Source organism: Petaurus breviceps, unplaced genomic scaffold, assembly GCF_028583685.1.
Source record: "Petaurus breviceps papuanus isolate PSGF00001 unplaced genomic scaffold, PetGlider_PUasm1.0 91041, whole genome shotgun sequence".
Lineage (NCBI taxonomy): Eukaryota > Metazoa > Chordata > Mammalia > Diprotodontia > Petauridae > Petaurus > Petaurus breviceps.
This window is the reverse complement of record NW_027187400.1, coordinates 9,615,743-9,630,379: the sequence shown is the minus strand read 5'-3', so window position 1 is coordinate 9,630,379 and position 14,637 is coordinate 9,615,743. Positions and strand designations below refer to the sequence as shown.

General features: G+C 50.3%; 1 protein-coding gene across 1 annotated transcript in view; it reads right to left on the bottom strand.

The window, feature by feature from the left end:
• Positions 1-212: 212 nt before the first annotated feature.
• E2F2 (E2F transcription factor 2) overlaps positions 213-14,637 on the bottom strand; it is a 19,564-nt gene continuing 5,139 nt past the window's right edge. The window contains exons 2-7 of the mRNA XM_069079586.1: positions 12,829-12,943; positions 7,450-7,669; positions 6,858-7,016; positions 6,571-6,685; positions 5,176-5,356; positions 213-2,150 (exon numbers count right to left, since the gene is read on the bottom strand). Of these exons, the coding sequence (XP_068935687.1) occupies positions 1,915-2,150; positions 5,176-5,356; positions 6,571-6,685; positions 6,858-7,016; positions 7,450-7,669; positions 12,829-12,943 (1,026 nt within the window). The 3' untranslated portion in view covers positions 213-1,914. The remainder of the gene's footprint in view (positions 2,151-5,175; positions 5,357-6,570; positions 6,686-6,857; positions 7,017-7,449; positions 7,670-12,828; positions 12,944-14,637) is intronic.

The following is a 14,637-nucleotide window of genomic DNA, read 5'->3' as shown; positions in this document are numbered from 1 at the left end:
TGTGCCAAGCCAAGTCAGGTGAGACCACAGCCACATCAGCCCTCATCTCCCTCTGAACATGGAGCAGAGCACATCTGTTTTCAGATGCTACCAAATGGGTACCAGTTGAGCCTAGCTCCAAATATCCAGAATCTTCATCTCCAGACTATCATTAAAACTTATCCAACACCGGCTCTAACGGTGCCAAGAAAATGCACTCAGCAGCAACCATGTTAACTTCACATTGCAAACCAATTTAATGCCACAAATTTCAACTTAAAAAAATAAAAAGTGCTTCCCAGCCCAGTGCCAAGGGGGCTTGGGTCCACTCTCACTCCCCCCAAAAAACCACATCTTTGCTGGCAGACCAAAGCTGTTGGCAGTCCCTAATCCCCCAGGGAGGGCAATGGGAAAGGAGAGTTGTCTCAGAGCCCCAGGGAACTGGGTCACAGGCAGTCACCAAAGGGCACTGAGTGTCAGCATTTGTCCAACCACCCAGCAGGGTGGCAGGGCCTCAACACTTGTCCAGTGGAACTTAGCTGAGGAATGGAAGCAGATTCTCACAAAGGTGGTTGGTAAGGGGAGTGGAGGGAAGGTGGAATGAACTGGAGTCTCCTACTGGGTAGTACCAACTCCCCCTTCCCTCTACTGGTAGTGCTAGTGATCAAAAAGGATCAGATCAAAGAATAGGGAAAGGAGGCTGGGGGGGGGGGATATGAGGGGAGGGCAAGAGATGGCTCCTAAGTATCCCAGCAAATTAGGACCTTGAGACTAGGTGGGCATCCCACGCACAATCTCCTACCACTCCCAAGTGCCTTTTGGGAGGGAATACCAATCACCTTCCCATCAATCACATCACAGATCTCACACATTCACACACACACACACACACACACACACACACACACACACACACACACACACACACACACACACACACACCAGGGGCCTGGACAATCAGTGGCAAGACAGAGAGGGCAGTTTTCCTGGACTTAAAGTCTGCAGTCACTTCAGCTGGAGCCGCAGAGCTGGCATCTTTCCATGGCATGACACAACTCCCATCAGGCCTTGGAAATAATGCAGGTCCCACATACCAAGGGAACCAAGATGGTTTTAGCTGCCTAGAGGGTCCTCGTCTGCCTAGAATGGGAAGGGGAAGGAGCTGGATGGCCAGTCACTGGCCTAGCTGGTCTGGTCATTGTTCTGCCAAGCTCCTCAGACAGACAGACAGACAGACACATACACACACACACACACACACATAGCCCTCCCCACTAAGGCTGAGGAAGGTATGAGAACTACCTAGGAAGATCAGACAGAACTCTAGGTCTTAGCTGAGTTGGGGCAGGGGTATGGAGGCAGGGGACTGGCCACATCGGGGAAAGTATATCTTCCTTTAAAAGAAAAAATAGAAACAAACGTTTCCCCTGCTGAACCAACCCCAGGGAGTCTGGGCAAAACATGGAAGCAATTCAACCTGAAAATCCCAAATAAATACAACAATGAGTAAGTGCATCGTGAGGCATACCAAAGCACCATTAACTCAGGTCTAAACCCCTCTGAGGAGTGGACTCCCCCCAGGAAGGAGCCCCTCTGCCTGGCCTGGGAGCCACAGAGGGAAGCAGCCCCTGGGAACTGATCAGGGATGGGGATCAGAAGGAAGAAGAGCCATCCTGACCCTGGGTCAGACTCAAACAGGGCAGGGCGTGGAGGGAAGGCAACCTGCCACCCCCTCCCATCCCTGAACACCATCCCACAAACAGCTGCCACCCCAATTTTGTTGCTACTGGAGTCTGACTCCTTGAAGAAGGGAAGTAAAACCAGAGGGTACTGGGGAGCTAGGAAGGGCCAAAGGAGAAGGGCACTCCCCTGACCCCACCCTCCAACCTCCCCAGGCCCACAATGGCTGCTCTGAGGGCCCAGTGCTGAGAATGCTTAGTTCCTCAGGAGATCTCCCAGGTCATAGGATTCAAAGAGGTCGCTGACCCCCTCCCCACCATCCAGGCCCCACAGGTAGTCCTCCTCATCCAGGGGCGGGGAGAAGTTGACCAGAGGCGAGCCGCTCAGGGACGAGGACAGGAGCTGGTCCTCTGTCTGCTGCAGGAGTGGGTGGGGCAGGTCCAGGAGGCCCTCATTCACTTCCAGCAGGGCCTGGGACTTCAGAGCCACAGCTAAGGAGAGAGATGGAGTTATTACACTCCCACCCATCCCTCAGGGACCCCTACAAACAGGCTGGCTGCTAAGGTCCTCAAATGCCAGGTCTAGAGGGGACCTTACACAGTGAGATCCCAGGGTCCTAGACCTCGAAACTGAGGCCCAGGGTGACCTGCCCCAAACCCCACAGACAGTGAGAGCCAGGATAATTACAAAGGCAGCCATCTTCCCACATTAGTGACCTCCCATACCTCATCCGGTGGTGAGCTCCCCGTCACTGGAAGCCTCCAAGCCACTGCCAGTGGGGGGTTCACTCAGATGGCCTCAGCGAACTGTCTAGCTCTGAGATCAGGTGATCTGCCCCAGAACCTCTTCCTTTTACAGATGGGGAAGTTAAACAACCCATCAAAAATCATTTATTAAATTAAGGCCTGGAAAGGATATAGTCACTTTCCTAGGGAAGCATTTTTTAAATCTCTACTATACGATAGGTTCTGTGAGAAGTGCTTTACAAATATGATCTCATTTGATTCTCACCACGCAGGGAGGCAGGTGCTATTACAATGCCCATTTTATACGGGACAAACAGAGGAAGGCAAGTGACTTACCCAAGGCCATACAGCACTAGTCAGGTATCTGAGGTCCTATCTGAACTTGGGGTCTTCTTTGATTCTGCACTCTGGGCACTATGGCGCCACCTAGCGGCTGATGTTACACTTGCCTAATATCACACAGCAGGAAGAGCTCCAGACTTGGGGGGGAGGGTGGGGAAAGGAGGGGTCCAAAGTTCTCTCTACTGTGCCTCACATTCTGTATGTGTATAAATGAAGGGAATTTTGGGAGGACCGTCCCACACCCCCTAAAATACTCCCCCCTCTCACTATGACCCACCTTCCCACAGATGCCTAATATTCTATTTTTAGGAGAAAAACAGAGAACTGAGGCTTCTCATTTGTGGGCTCCCCCTCCACTCCTAGAAGATTAAGCAAATCCTCCTTAAGCTGCAAGCTAATAAAAGCTAACAGGGGGCTCTGGAAGACCAAAAGGGCTTCACCTTCTAAAAGAATGACTTCCTAATGGTAGAACGTCAGGCACTGGGACAGGTATTCTAGACTGAAGGATTTGGGGAGGTGGGGCCTTGCTGGTGCTCCCCCATCCCTCCATCAGCTCTGGAAGGGCTATGAGTAGGCCTGGTACTCACTGAAGCCACCTGAAGCCCCTCAGTGCTGTTCCTGGGACTGGATTATGTCACCTTCCTGCCCAAACTCAGAGGGCTCCCCCCACTCCAACAGAGAGCTCAGGAGGGAAAGGCTCCACCCCACCCCTGGCAAGGTACAGGAGGAAGAGCAGGGTGGGGCCCAGGCCTAGGCCAAAGAGATGGGAACTGGGCTGGAGGCCAGGGGATTAAGCAGGGAAATGGGGGTGTGCCTCCCAGACGTTCCCAGGGCATTCTGAATCTTGGGAGGGAGGTGGGGTAAAAGGTATCAGACCGGGACACTTGGAGACCTAGTTTTCATTTTTCTGGAACCTCTGAGAACCTCAGTCTCCTTATCTGAAAAAATGAGGATAATAATTCTGAGCCCAGTAGGTTTCGAGGAGCTGAGATAATGCATGTGAAAGCCCACTAGTCATCAAGTCTGACTAAGTATTGATGTTATCATGGCCCAAGTATCAAGGCCTGGGGGCTGCGACTTTATTTCAGTCTTATGGAGTGGAGGGCTGAGTATCTGTGGGGAGAAGGGGGGTTTTTAGATGGACAAAAGACACAGCCCCTGCCCTCCTCTCCAGGGCAGAAGTGGGAAATCTATCCACCTGTCTAGACTTCAGCACCCAGAGCCTATGGGAGGAGGAAGCCGGAAAAATCGAGAGGTTTGCAAGGTCAAAACCCCACCTCGTTCAGTAAGCTTTTCCTGATCACCAGTCACTCCCAGGAATCTTACACTATGAAAGGGCACATAGACTAGAGGCAGGTAAATGGTGCCTTAGTGAAGAGAGATGGGCCAGGACACAGGACACACCTGAGTTCAAGTCGAGGCAGATACTTCCTGCTGGCTATGTGACCCTGCACAGAACACAATTGCTTTCAGCCTCTGATTTCTCGTCTCTCCCCGCATTGTTGTGAGGATCCAATGAAATAACACATGTAAAGAACTGTGCAAACTTTAACACACTAAACAAATTCCATTCATTATGTATGCCATGCACACAATGCTTATTCAATGAACCAGGCAGTGCCAGTGATCTCTACATGTACAGAAGAGGTGCTGGGCTATAAGGACCACTGGACTAGGGTCCAAGAACTGGCTGTCACCAAGGAGCACCATGATCTGGGGAAAACCACTCAGCCTCTGGGATCTATTCTGTAACATGAGGAGGGAGCACAGGACATTCTCACATCCTGTGTTCTAAGGACCCTCCTGGCTCTGACATCCTGTGTTCTGAGGGCCCTCCCAGCTCTGACATCCTGTGTTCTAAGGACCTTCCAGCTCTGACATCCTGTGTTCTAACGCCCTCCCAGCTCTGACATTGTGTTCTAAGGGCACACCCAGCTCTGACATTCTGTGTTCTAAGGGCCCTCCCAGTTCTGACATCCTGTGTTCTAAGGGCCCTCCCAGTTCTGACATCCTGTGTTCTAAGGGCCCCCCTAGCCCTGACATCCTGTGTTCTGAGGGCCCTCCCAGCCCTGATATCCTGTGTTCTAAGGGCCCTCCCAGCCCTGACATCCTGTGTTCTAAGGGCCCTCCCAGCTCTGACATTCTGTGTTCTAAGGGCCCTCTATGTTCAAGACTTCCCACCAGTGATTCAGCGACTGCTCTCACACTAAGTTTCTCCACATCCCCTCCTACGGCTCAAAATGTCCTACACAAAGTATGTGATCAAGGAATCTTCTTTGATGATCCTTATGACTGTAAAATTAAAGTCTGAACTAAACAAATTTTTTGGGGAGGGAGCTTCAAGGGGCTAGAGTCCCAGGGTGGGGTGGTGGACTCTTCTACTCCTAGAATGAGAGAAAAGAGACCACAATCCTGTCCCAGAATCTACCTGGGGGTGCTATGAGATCCAGGCTGCAAGAGCTGCTAGGACTTCCAGGCAGGCCGGGAAAGGGCCCTGGGCCGGAGTGGGCAGCCTCGTGGGAGGGGCTGCCTGCCTCCCGATTCTCCTCTGGGCACAGGTACACCTCAATGGGTCCATTGGTGCTCTTCAGATAAATCTGCAGGTTATCCTGGGAGACAAGAGAGGGAGAGACACCCTCAGGGCAGGTTTGCTGCTGTGCAGGAAGCTGGGGAATGGGTGAGGGCCTTTGTCGGAGTTCTATCTGGCCCTCAGCGACCCCTCCCCTGAGACACACACACACACACACACATGCATGCACACATACAGACACACACACACTGCAGGCACATATTCAGCAGCACAGAAAGAACACCAGGATGGAAGTCTGGAGATGCTATAGTCGGCCATTAGCTGGCTGTGGAGCTGCTGGGCAAGTCATTCTTTTACAACAGCTCACATTTCTGTGGGGCTTCAGGGTTAGCAATGTGCCCTAGAGATGTGATCTCATCTGAGTCTCACAATAACAAGTGGAATAAGGGCTGTTATTCCCATTTTACAGATGAGGAAAATGAGGCAGGCAGATTAAGTTAAGCAATTGTTGCAGGGGGAAGGGGAGCGGGGTCATAGTTAGAAAGTGAAAGATGCAGGATCTAAATGCAGGTCTTCCTGATTCCAAGTCTCCCACTCTTATCTATTTTGTCATATTGCATTAGAAATTTTTAAAACACCTTTCTGGCTCTAAACAGTCTGTATTCTAAATCCCACCCACCCAACCACTCTGTGTTCTAAGATCTCACCCAGCTCTGACATCCTGTGTCCTAAGGCCCTCCCAGCTCTGACATCCTGTGTTCTAAGGGCCCTCCCAGCTCTGACATCCTGTGTTCTAAGGGCCCTCCCAGCTCTGACATTCTGTGTTCTAAGGCCCCCAACTCTGACATTCTGTGTTTTAAGGGCCCTCCCAGCTCTGACATCCTGTGTTCTAAGGGCCCTCCTAGCTGACATCCTGTGTTCTAAGGCCCTCCCAGCTCTGACATCCTGGGTTCTAAGGGCCCCAGCTCTGATATTCTGTGTTCTAAGGGCCCTTCCAGCTCTGACATCCAGGGTTCTAAAGTCCTTTCCAGCTGATAGGTTTGTTCTAAAACTCTCTCTTCCTGTCCCATTCACCACTATTATTCTATTTCCTCAGGTCTCTGGTCTGACATTCCATGTTCTAAGGCTTACTCCATCTCTGACATTCCTAGGATACTATCAGGCTCCATGAAACGCTGCATGACAGTGCCCTGACCTGCTGGGAGCCTGGATGGTACCTTGGATGACTGATCCCCTGGGGGTAAAGTTTCCTAAGTCCCGGATTTCTATTAGAACAGTACAATCACCCCTCACCTCCCTCAGGTCAGGGACTTCCAGGCGAGTCTCAGGAGGGGCCTTGACAGCAATCACTGTCTGGTCCTTGAAATTTCCTATAGCCCGGATGTCCTGGTAGGTTACATAGGCCAATGTGGAAGCTGGGTTAAGGGAAATGGGGGTCTTGTCAGCTCCGAGCTCCTTAGCCTGGTTTCCCTCTTCCTCCCTGACCAGAACTCAGTGCTGCATATACCCCCCCACCTTCGCTGGCTCCCAGTAGGAGTATCCCCCCCGTCATGGCCCAGGCACCCTCCTCAGAAGGATATCTCTGGTTGGTCTCATCCTCCGTCAGGTTCTTCAGATCCAAGGTGCAATTCTGAATCAGCTGGTCCAAGGTCCTCTCCATGTTGCTCAGCTCCTTTAATTCTTGCCCCAGGGTCTGCTGCTTCCTGGGCCCAGCCGGGTCTTCAAACATTCCCCTGCCTCTGGGAATAGAGAGGCCCCACACCCCCACTCTTAACTCCTGGCCAGGCCTGGCCCCAGCATCAGGGCCTTGAAACCGGAGGGTGGGGAAGTGGCTGAGATGGCTGCTGAGTCTGGCCCAGTCCAGACGGCACGCTTAACACTTGAGTGAAAGGAGTGCAAAAATCACTGCGGTGCCTCCCTCCATCGGCAGGTATGGAGTGCCTACTATGTGCACCTGCAGGTGCTGGGGAACACAAAGAATGAAACCATGCCTGCCCTCAGTGAGCTTACATTCTGCCACAGGGCTGTCTCAGGGAAGCTCTGCAGGGAACATTTTGATGCTGGGGGCCCACTCTAGGGAGCCTAACAAGGGGCTGGGGCTCCAAGGCCCACCCCTCCCAGCCAGGACAGTCCTCCTCCCCCCCGGGGGGGGGGCGCCTCCCTGCCACTTACACCCACTGGACATTGTTCTTGGCCTTCTTCCGGATAAGCTGGATGCCTTCCAGCACGTTGGTGATGTCATAGATGCGCCGCTTCTGAACTTCCAGCACCTCAGCTGCCCAATTCAGGTCCAGGACCCCATCCTCTGACTCGCTCAGCAGGTAAATGAACTTCTTGGTCAGCAGCCCCAGGGATGTGTCATACCTTGTTTTCTCACCTGGGGACTTGGGAGCTGATGAGGCAGAAAAGAAGGCAAAGACCTGGCTTAGGGAATCCTCATTCTCATTTTTCTTTTTGCTTTTTGGAGGAGAAAGGCAGGGGAATTGTGGTTAAGTGACTTGCCCAAGGTCATGAGGCCAGTAAGTGTTAAGTGTCTCAGGCCGGATCTGAACTCGGATCCTCCTGACTCCAGGACTGGTGCTCTATTCACTGGGCCACCTAGCCGCCCCTTTTAAAAAATGTTATTAAAACCTTACCCAGCCATGGCCTAGCTGTGTGACCCTGGGTAAGTCTCTTATCTGTAAAATGGGAGCGAGTAACAGCACCAACCTCCTAGGGTGGTCGTGAGGACCAGAGTGCAAAGTGCTCAGCCCAGTATTGGCACATAGTAGGTACTTAAAAAAAAAACAGCTTACTCCTTTCTTGATGCTTTTTAAAATCCTCTTTGCCTCCGAATACATGCATCCCCCCCTGCCAAAAGCTGTTCCTTGTAATAAAGAAAAAAGCCAGTAAAACTAACAGTAGATGCACCGTCCACACTCACTGCCCTCTGTTCCTACAAAGAAAGGAAGGGTCTAGCTCAGTCTCATTCATTTTCTGCTCTTTTCATTTGCGCTGTTGGAAGCGTTCTGTACACTGTCTTCCTGCTGCTTTCCCCTTCCTCCCCATGCCAGCGCCTCCCTCTCAGACAAGCTTCAGTAGCTTGTCCATCTGTGGTTCTCTCCCCCACAGACTGGGAGCTTCTCAAGGGCAGGGTGTGTCAAGGGTGGGGAACCTGCGGCCTGGAGGCCACATGTGGCCCTCTAGGTCCTCAAGTGCAACCTTTTGTCTGAACACAAAACTACAGAAGTTCTGTCAAGTCTGGATTCAGTCAAAGGGCTGAACTTGGGGACCTAGAGGGCCACGTGTGGCCTCGAGGGAGGCAGCAGGTTCTCCACCCCTGGCTAGATCCTTTTTCATCTTATCCCTAGGGCTTAGCATGGTCCCTGGCATACAGTAGGTGCTTAACAGGTATTGATTGAATGATTTCACTTCCAGTCAATCAACACGCATTTATTAAGCACTTTGCATCAACTGAAATAAATCTTATTCTAATTCCCGTTTTTACAGGTTTTAAGTTTTACAAAATGCTTGCCTCACCATGATGCTGAGGGGTAAATAGACAGTATAATTATCACCCCTAACTTATAGAGGAAAAACATGGGTTCTACAAACCAACTTCACAAATACAGGATGGGGCCACAATTAGACTGTTCTGAAAAAGATCTGGAGGTTGTAGTGGAACACAAGCTTAGCTATGATTCAGCAGCTAGTGAGTGCTGCATTGCTAGAGGAATACGGGGGTGACAGCAATCTGTCACTGTACTCAAACTCTGTCAGAGCTCTTCTGGATGACATCAACTCAGTAGGAATTTATTAAGCATCTACCATGTGCCAGGCCCTTTGCTAAGGAGTGGGGATGTTTATTCTTCTTGTTCAGTCACGTCCAACTCTCCGTGACCGAATTTGGGGTTTTCTTGGTAAAGACACTAGAGTGGTTTGTCATTTCCTTCTCCAGCTCATTTGACAGATGAGGAAACTGAGGTAGGCAGGGTAAAGTGACTTGCCCAGGGTCACACAGCTAGCATCTGAGGTTATATTTGAACTCAGGAAGATGAGTCTCCCTGACTCCGGGACTGGCGCTCCATGCAGTATGGTGCCCCCTAATTGTCCAAGGACTGGGGATGTGAGGAAAAGCAGTAAAGCAGTCCCTGGCCCTCGAGGAACTGGGAGACTCGCAGGGGGGAGCAAGCAGGCAGCCAGGAAGCCTGAAGTTAGGAAGAGCCGACTGGAGGCTGGCCTCACTACCTCCCAGCTGACAAGTCACTTTAGCCCCAGTTTCCTCATCCATAAAATGGGTATGATAACAGCACCTACCTCCTCCCAGGGCTGCTGTGAGGAACAAATCAGATATTTGTAAAGGTGAGTGCTAGCTATCATGAACCAGGCACAAACAAGATATACACAGCACGAGCCCTGAGGGGCATCAGGAGAAAGCTTCACCCAGAAGGCTAGCCTTGGGAGGGCATTCCAGGCACAGGGCACAGCCAGGGGAAATGCCCGGTGTCTGGAGATGGCAGGGTCTTGGGAGAGCAATGATGCCAGTATTACTGGATAGAAAAATATGAGGAGGGGAATAAGATGGAAGATGGAGGTAACAGGGAGCTGGCCAAGTTTATGAAGCAGGAGAGAAGCGGCGTGGCCAGACCTGCATGTTAGGAAGGTGACTTTGGCAGCTGAGTGGAGGAGGGGCCTGGAGTGTCTGGGAGGGACTGGAGGCAGGGAGGCAGACCAACCAGCAGGCTCTGGCCGTTGTCCAGGTCTGGGCACCACTGCTTAGGGACCAATAAGCAGGAGGGCATCCAGGATGGTGAGGAACTCTCAGTCCATGTCACCTGAGGAAGAGCAGCAGAAGGGACCGGGCGTGTCGGGAGAAGGGCCTCCTCGCACCAAGACAGGACGTTTAGCCAATGTCAGGAAAGGCCTCCCAACAATCCCAACAATCAGAGGGATCCAGGAGAGGGACGGGAGGTCTTGGAGATGGTGGCATCTTCAAGCGTAGGCTGGATGACCACTCATAGAATATGTCACACCAAAGACTTGTATGGGGAGAGGGTCTAGGCTTGACTAGGTGGCCCTTTCTGGCCGTAAAAATTCTGTGATTCTGAGTGTTAAAACCTCCTTTAAATAGTATTTATTATTAATAAAATTAATTATAACATCACTTGGTATTAATAACCCCATTTTAACATGTTCAGGTTACAGGAATTATTAATATTAGTTTTGGAGACAAAATATTAGTTATTAATAAAATTCATTATTAATATTACTTCTCATTAAATAGATTTTATTATATTATGCACTAATAGTAAATATACATAACTATTAAATATTAATAAAAATTCATTATTATTTCTCATTAAATCTTCTTTAAATAGATTTATATATCATGTTCATCAATATCAATTAAAGTACACAAATAATAAATGTTAATTTAAAAAATCAGTTTTTTATTAATTTATTAAACTTCCTTTAAATATATTTTAAACCTCCTTTTTAAATAAAACTGAAAAAAATTTGAATCCTGCCTCACTTACTAGCTGTGTGATCCTGGGCAAGTCAGTAAACCTCCCTCAGACTCAGTTTCTGTATCTGTAAAATGGAGATTGTAATCACACCTACCTCTCAGGTTGTTGTAAGGATCAAAGTAAGTTAAAACATGGAAAGTGCTTTGTAGACCTAGTAACCATTGCTGTTATTTTTCTCCAAAGTCCTTTCCAGATCTCAAAGGTGAAGTCCCTTGGAAAGGTGGCTGATAGTTGGACAAAAGGTTTTTTTGTAGGGGAATGGATTAAGAATGATACCTGAAGACAGGGTAACTCAGGCCCAATATCCTGATACCTTAAGGCAGTCTAATAGCTTAAAAAAGTTAACTCGGGTACTGTAAGACTTTTTTTTTTCCTTTTGGAGGGGAAGGTAGGGCAATTGGGGTGAAATGACTTGCCCAAGGTCACACAGCTAGTTTTTGTGTTAAGTCTGAGGCCGGATGTGAACTCAGGTCCTCCTAACTCCAGGGCCGGTGCTCTATTCACTGAGCCACCTAGCTGCCCTGGGTACTGTAAGACTTAAGAATAACTCCAGCCCATTCACATTCCTGCCTGAAGGGACTGGTGGTGGGCCCCAGACTGCTCCACTGAGAAAAGATTAAGGTATCTTTGGCCCCCTGGAGTGAAGGGAATGGTGCAGGAGGAATGGCCTGTTCAAATCTGGAACAGTAACCCAGCCTGTGTTTTAAGACAGCCTCTCCTAGTGGAGGATTCCTATCAGTGTAAACTATTTTGGAAAAGTGACTCATGTTAGAGGACACAAGGGACTATGCCAGCTGGGAAGGTCTCTCTCCAAGCTGAAAGTGGATTTAATGTTAAAATGAGTAACATTGCTCCTGGCAGATCAGACACTAAAACCCAGAATGCTGTAGTTGTATTCATTGGGCTTTTTTCTTTGCAGTCAGGTTCTTGGCATGCCTGGAGTTTTGTCCTTTTTTGGATGGATTAATGGAGGCTGAAGTGAAGAGACCCATTCAAATCATACAGGCTGGGCTTTTGACTGGATGCCCACCACTCTTTCCATAATACCACCAGAAATCTCAGGGAAGATTCTGCTGGGAGCCGGCTTGCTTCAGAATCAGGGAAGCCACTGGACGGCTTCCTCACAGCTAGCCAATTCCGGGGGACTCAGAATTATGGGATCTGGAAGTGTGTGGAATGAATGAGAAGAATGGTGGATCATGGGACATTTTTAAAGAAACAAAACCAGGAAGGAGCTCTGAGTAAGCTACTTGTGCTTCAACACACCAAGGACTGGTGACTTCATCAATGTGGGTAAGAATAATTCCCAGTTATATAGCACTTTGTAAAACACTTTCCTCATCCCGTGACGAAGATAGTATAGGTGTTGATGTACCCATATTCCAGATAAAGAAACTGAGGCTGAGAGAAGCTAAGTGACTTGTCTACTATGGTCATAGAGTCAGGAAGGTTCAAAACTCAGGTCTTTCTGAGCCCACAGGAAATATCATATCCTAACCCACATCAGGCTGAATCACCAAGGTATCTCACTGCACCTTAGGTGATTCTCTTTGAGACTTGCCATGGCCAACATGGCATAATGAGCCCTTCCCTCACTTAGTGCTTGGAGGACAGATGTCACAGGTTTCAGAGCAATCTTTCACTGGGCCCAAACCAGAAGCCAAGGTCACCTCCAAGGCACCATGCAATGTTCAAGACAATGAGTTCTAACATGTCTCCTAGCTCCAACCTTCTATGGTCTAAGGCCCCTCCCAGCTCTGACATCATGTGTTCTAAGGGCCCTCTCGGCCCTGACATCCTGTGTTCTAAGGACCCTCTTATCTTTGACATTTCATGTTCTCAGGTGCCTCCCAGCTCTGACATTCTCTGCTCTATGCTTGTGACCTCTGAGAGCAAGGACTCATTTTTATACCTTTGCGTGTCCATGCTCACAGTGACTGAAGCACAGAGCAGAGATCTAGGAAAGCCACGTTCATTCACACATTTTATTTTCCTGGCCATGTCCCCGGGCCCAGCCCTTTCCGCAAAGCTCCTGAACACTCACTCTTGGGACTTGGGAGGCCATCTCCTCTGCTGCACTTCCCCTTGGGTGTCCGGAACTCAGAGAGTCCCTGCCGTCCCATCCCCTCCAAATCCAACTTCCTCTTGGCCTTGAAACCCTAAAACCAAAAGAGAGAAATCAATAGAATATGGAAACAAAACCAGCCCCTCCCAGTTCCTGGTGCCAGGACACTGAAGCCACATCAGTGCCTCAGTTTCTCCGTCTGTGCTGGAGAAGCTGTACCTAGCAGGGAACCTGCAGGGGCTCCACAGGGTAAGCCCTGACCAAACAGACCAAAATTCCCAGAGGGGCACTGCCATCTTCCAAATTCTGACCTGGGGTGGATCTGGCCCAGGATTCTTGGCTTGGAAGAAGGAGCCCTGAAGTGTGTCCCCTGCTTCAGGGGAGAGAAGCCAGTGTTTGGGAAAGGGTTCAAGTGCAGGGGTGGGGGCAGAGTGGAGAAGGCTTGAATAACTACAGAATCCAACATACAAGGTTAAAACCAACCAAGTTCGTTGTTGGATGGAACCCTTGAAATCATGTCTTTATTTACAGTGGGAAACAAACCCAGAGCAGGCAAGTGACTAGCCCAAAGTCACACAGATGGGGCTATTCCCCCACAGCCTACCAAGTATCTGCAACAATATTATAGACATGAGGTTATTTTTCCTCTTTTTGAACAATCTATCTACTGTGTATGAACTTGTTTCCTTAAGGTCAGGGACAGGGCTGTTACTGGGCTGGGGGAGGAACATGGGGTCCATGATTGTTTGTGGGATGTTCAGGCCAGTACCCCTGGGCCCACTGCCTATCTCCACCGTCCAGTAGGGGAGGGCTGGGCAGGCTGGGGTGGGGCTGGAGAGCAGCATCCCAGCTGGTCCTTATCAGGACATAGCTTCCTTCCCCCAACCCCTCCCTTGAGCAGGGCTTCCTGGCCCCATGCCACCTGCTCACAGCACACGCTGGGTGCCCACAGGGTGCCAGGAGCCCAGGACCAGAGCTTCCTGAGGGGTGACGCTGCCCTGTCCCCCCAGAGCCCAAAGGGGATCTGCTAGGTTCAGTCTGTTCCTCCCTCATCCATCCATCACCCATCCGAGTTTCAGGGTGAGCAGCCGAGGAATCCCCTACTCCAGCCCAGCTTCCTTTCTCCACCCATCCTCCCCAGGCTTGGGAAACACCTGCTGGGGAAATCAGACCAGGGCCACATCTGCTCTGTGGGGGCCCAGCCCTGGGGCCCCAGAAACCACAGCCAATCACAGAGGAGGGGAGTCTGCTGCTCATGGGAGGGCGGGGTGCCCAGGCTTTAGGGCGACGATAAATATGAAGTAATAAACAACAACACAGGACGCACAGGAAGGGGGGAGGTGCCGCATGGATCCTGCCCTAGCCTCTACCTGCCCCCTCCCCAAGGCTCTCAAGTTACAGAGCTGTCTCTCCATGAAATCACAGCCTCAATTTAAACAAACCTCCCCCGTGTCCCACTTATACGGCACTAAAAGGACTCGCCCTACAACAACCCAGCAAGGGGAGGCCTGCAAATACTGTGTCCATTTTACAGATGAGGAAGCTGAGGCCTAGAGTGGCAGTGACTACGCAGGCCTCAAACTTCTGTCTCCAAGCCCCTCTTTCCCCTCTAATGCTAAAGAAGTATCTGACTCCTTTCCAGGTGCTCATCCCTGGTGTTCTGGGTCTGCCAAGAGACTCTCACTCTGAGATATGCAAGGAAGGGCAAAGGAGATTTAAAAATAAAAAAGGAAGTCCAGGAAGGGGCCCTGGGGCACAGGGGACAGAGGGAGAGAGAAGGGAGGAAGA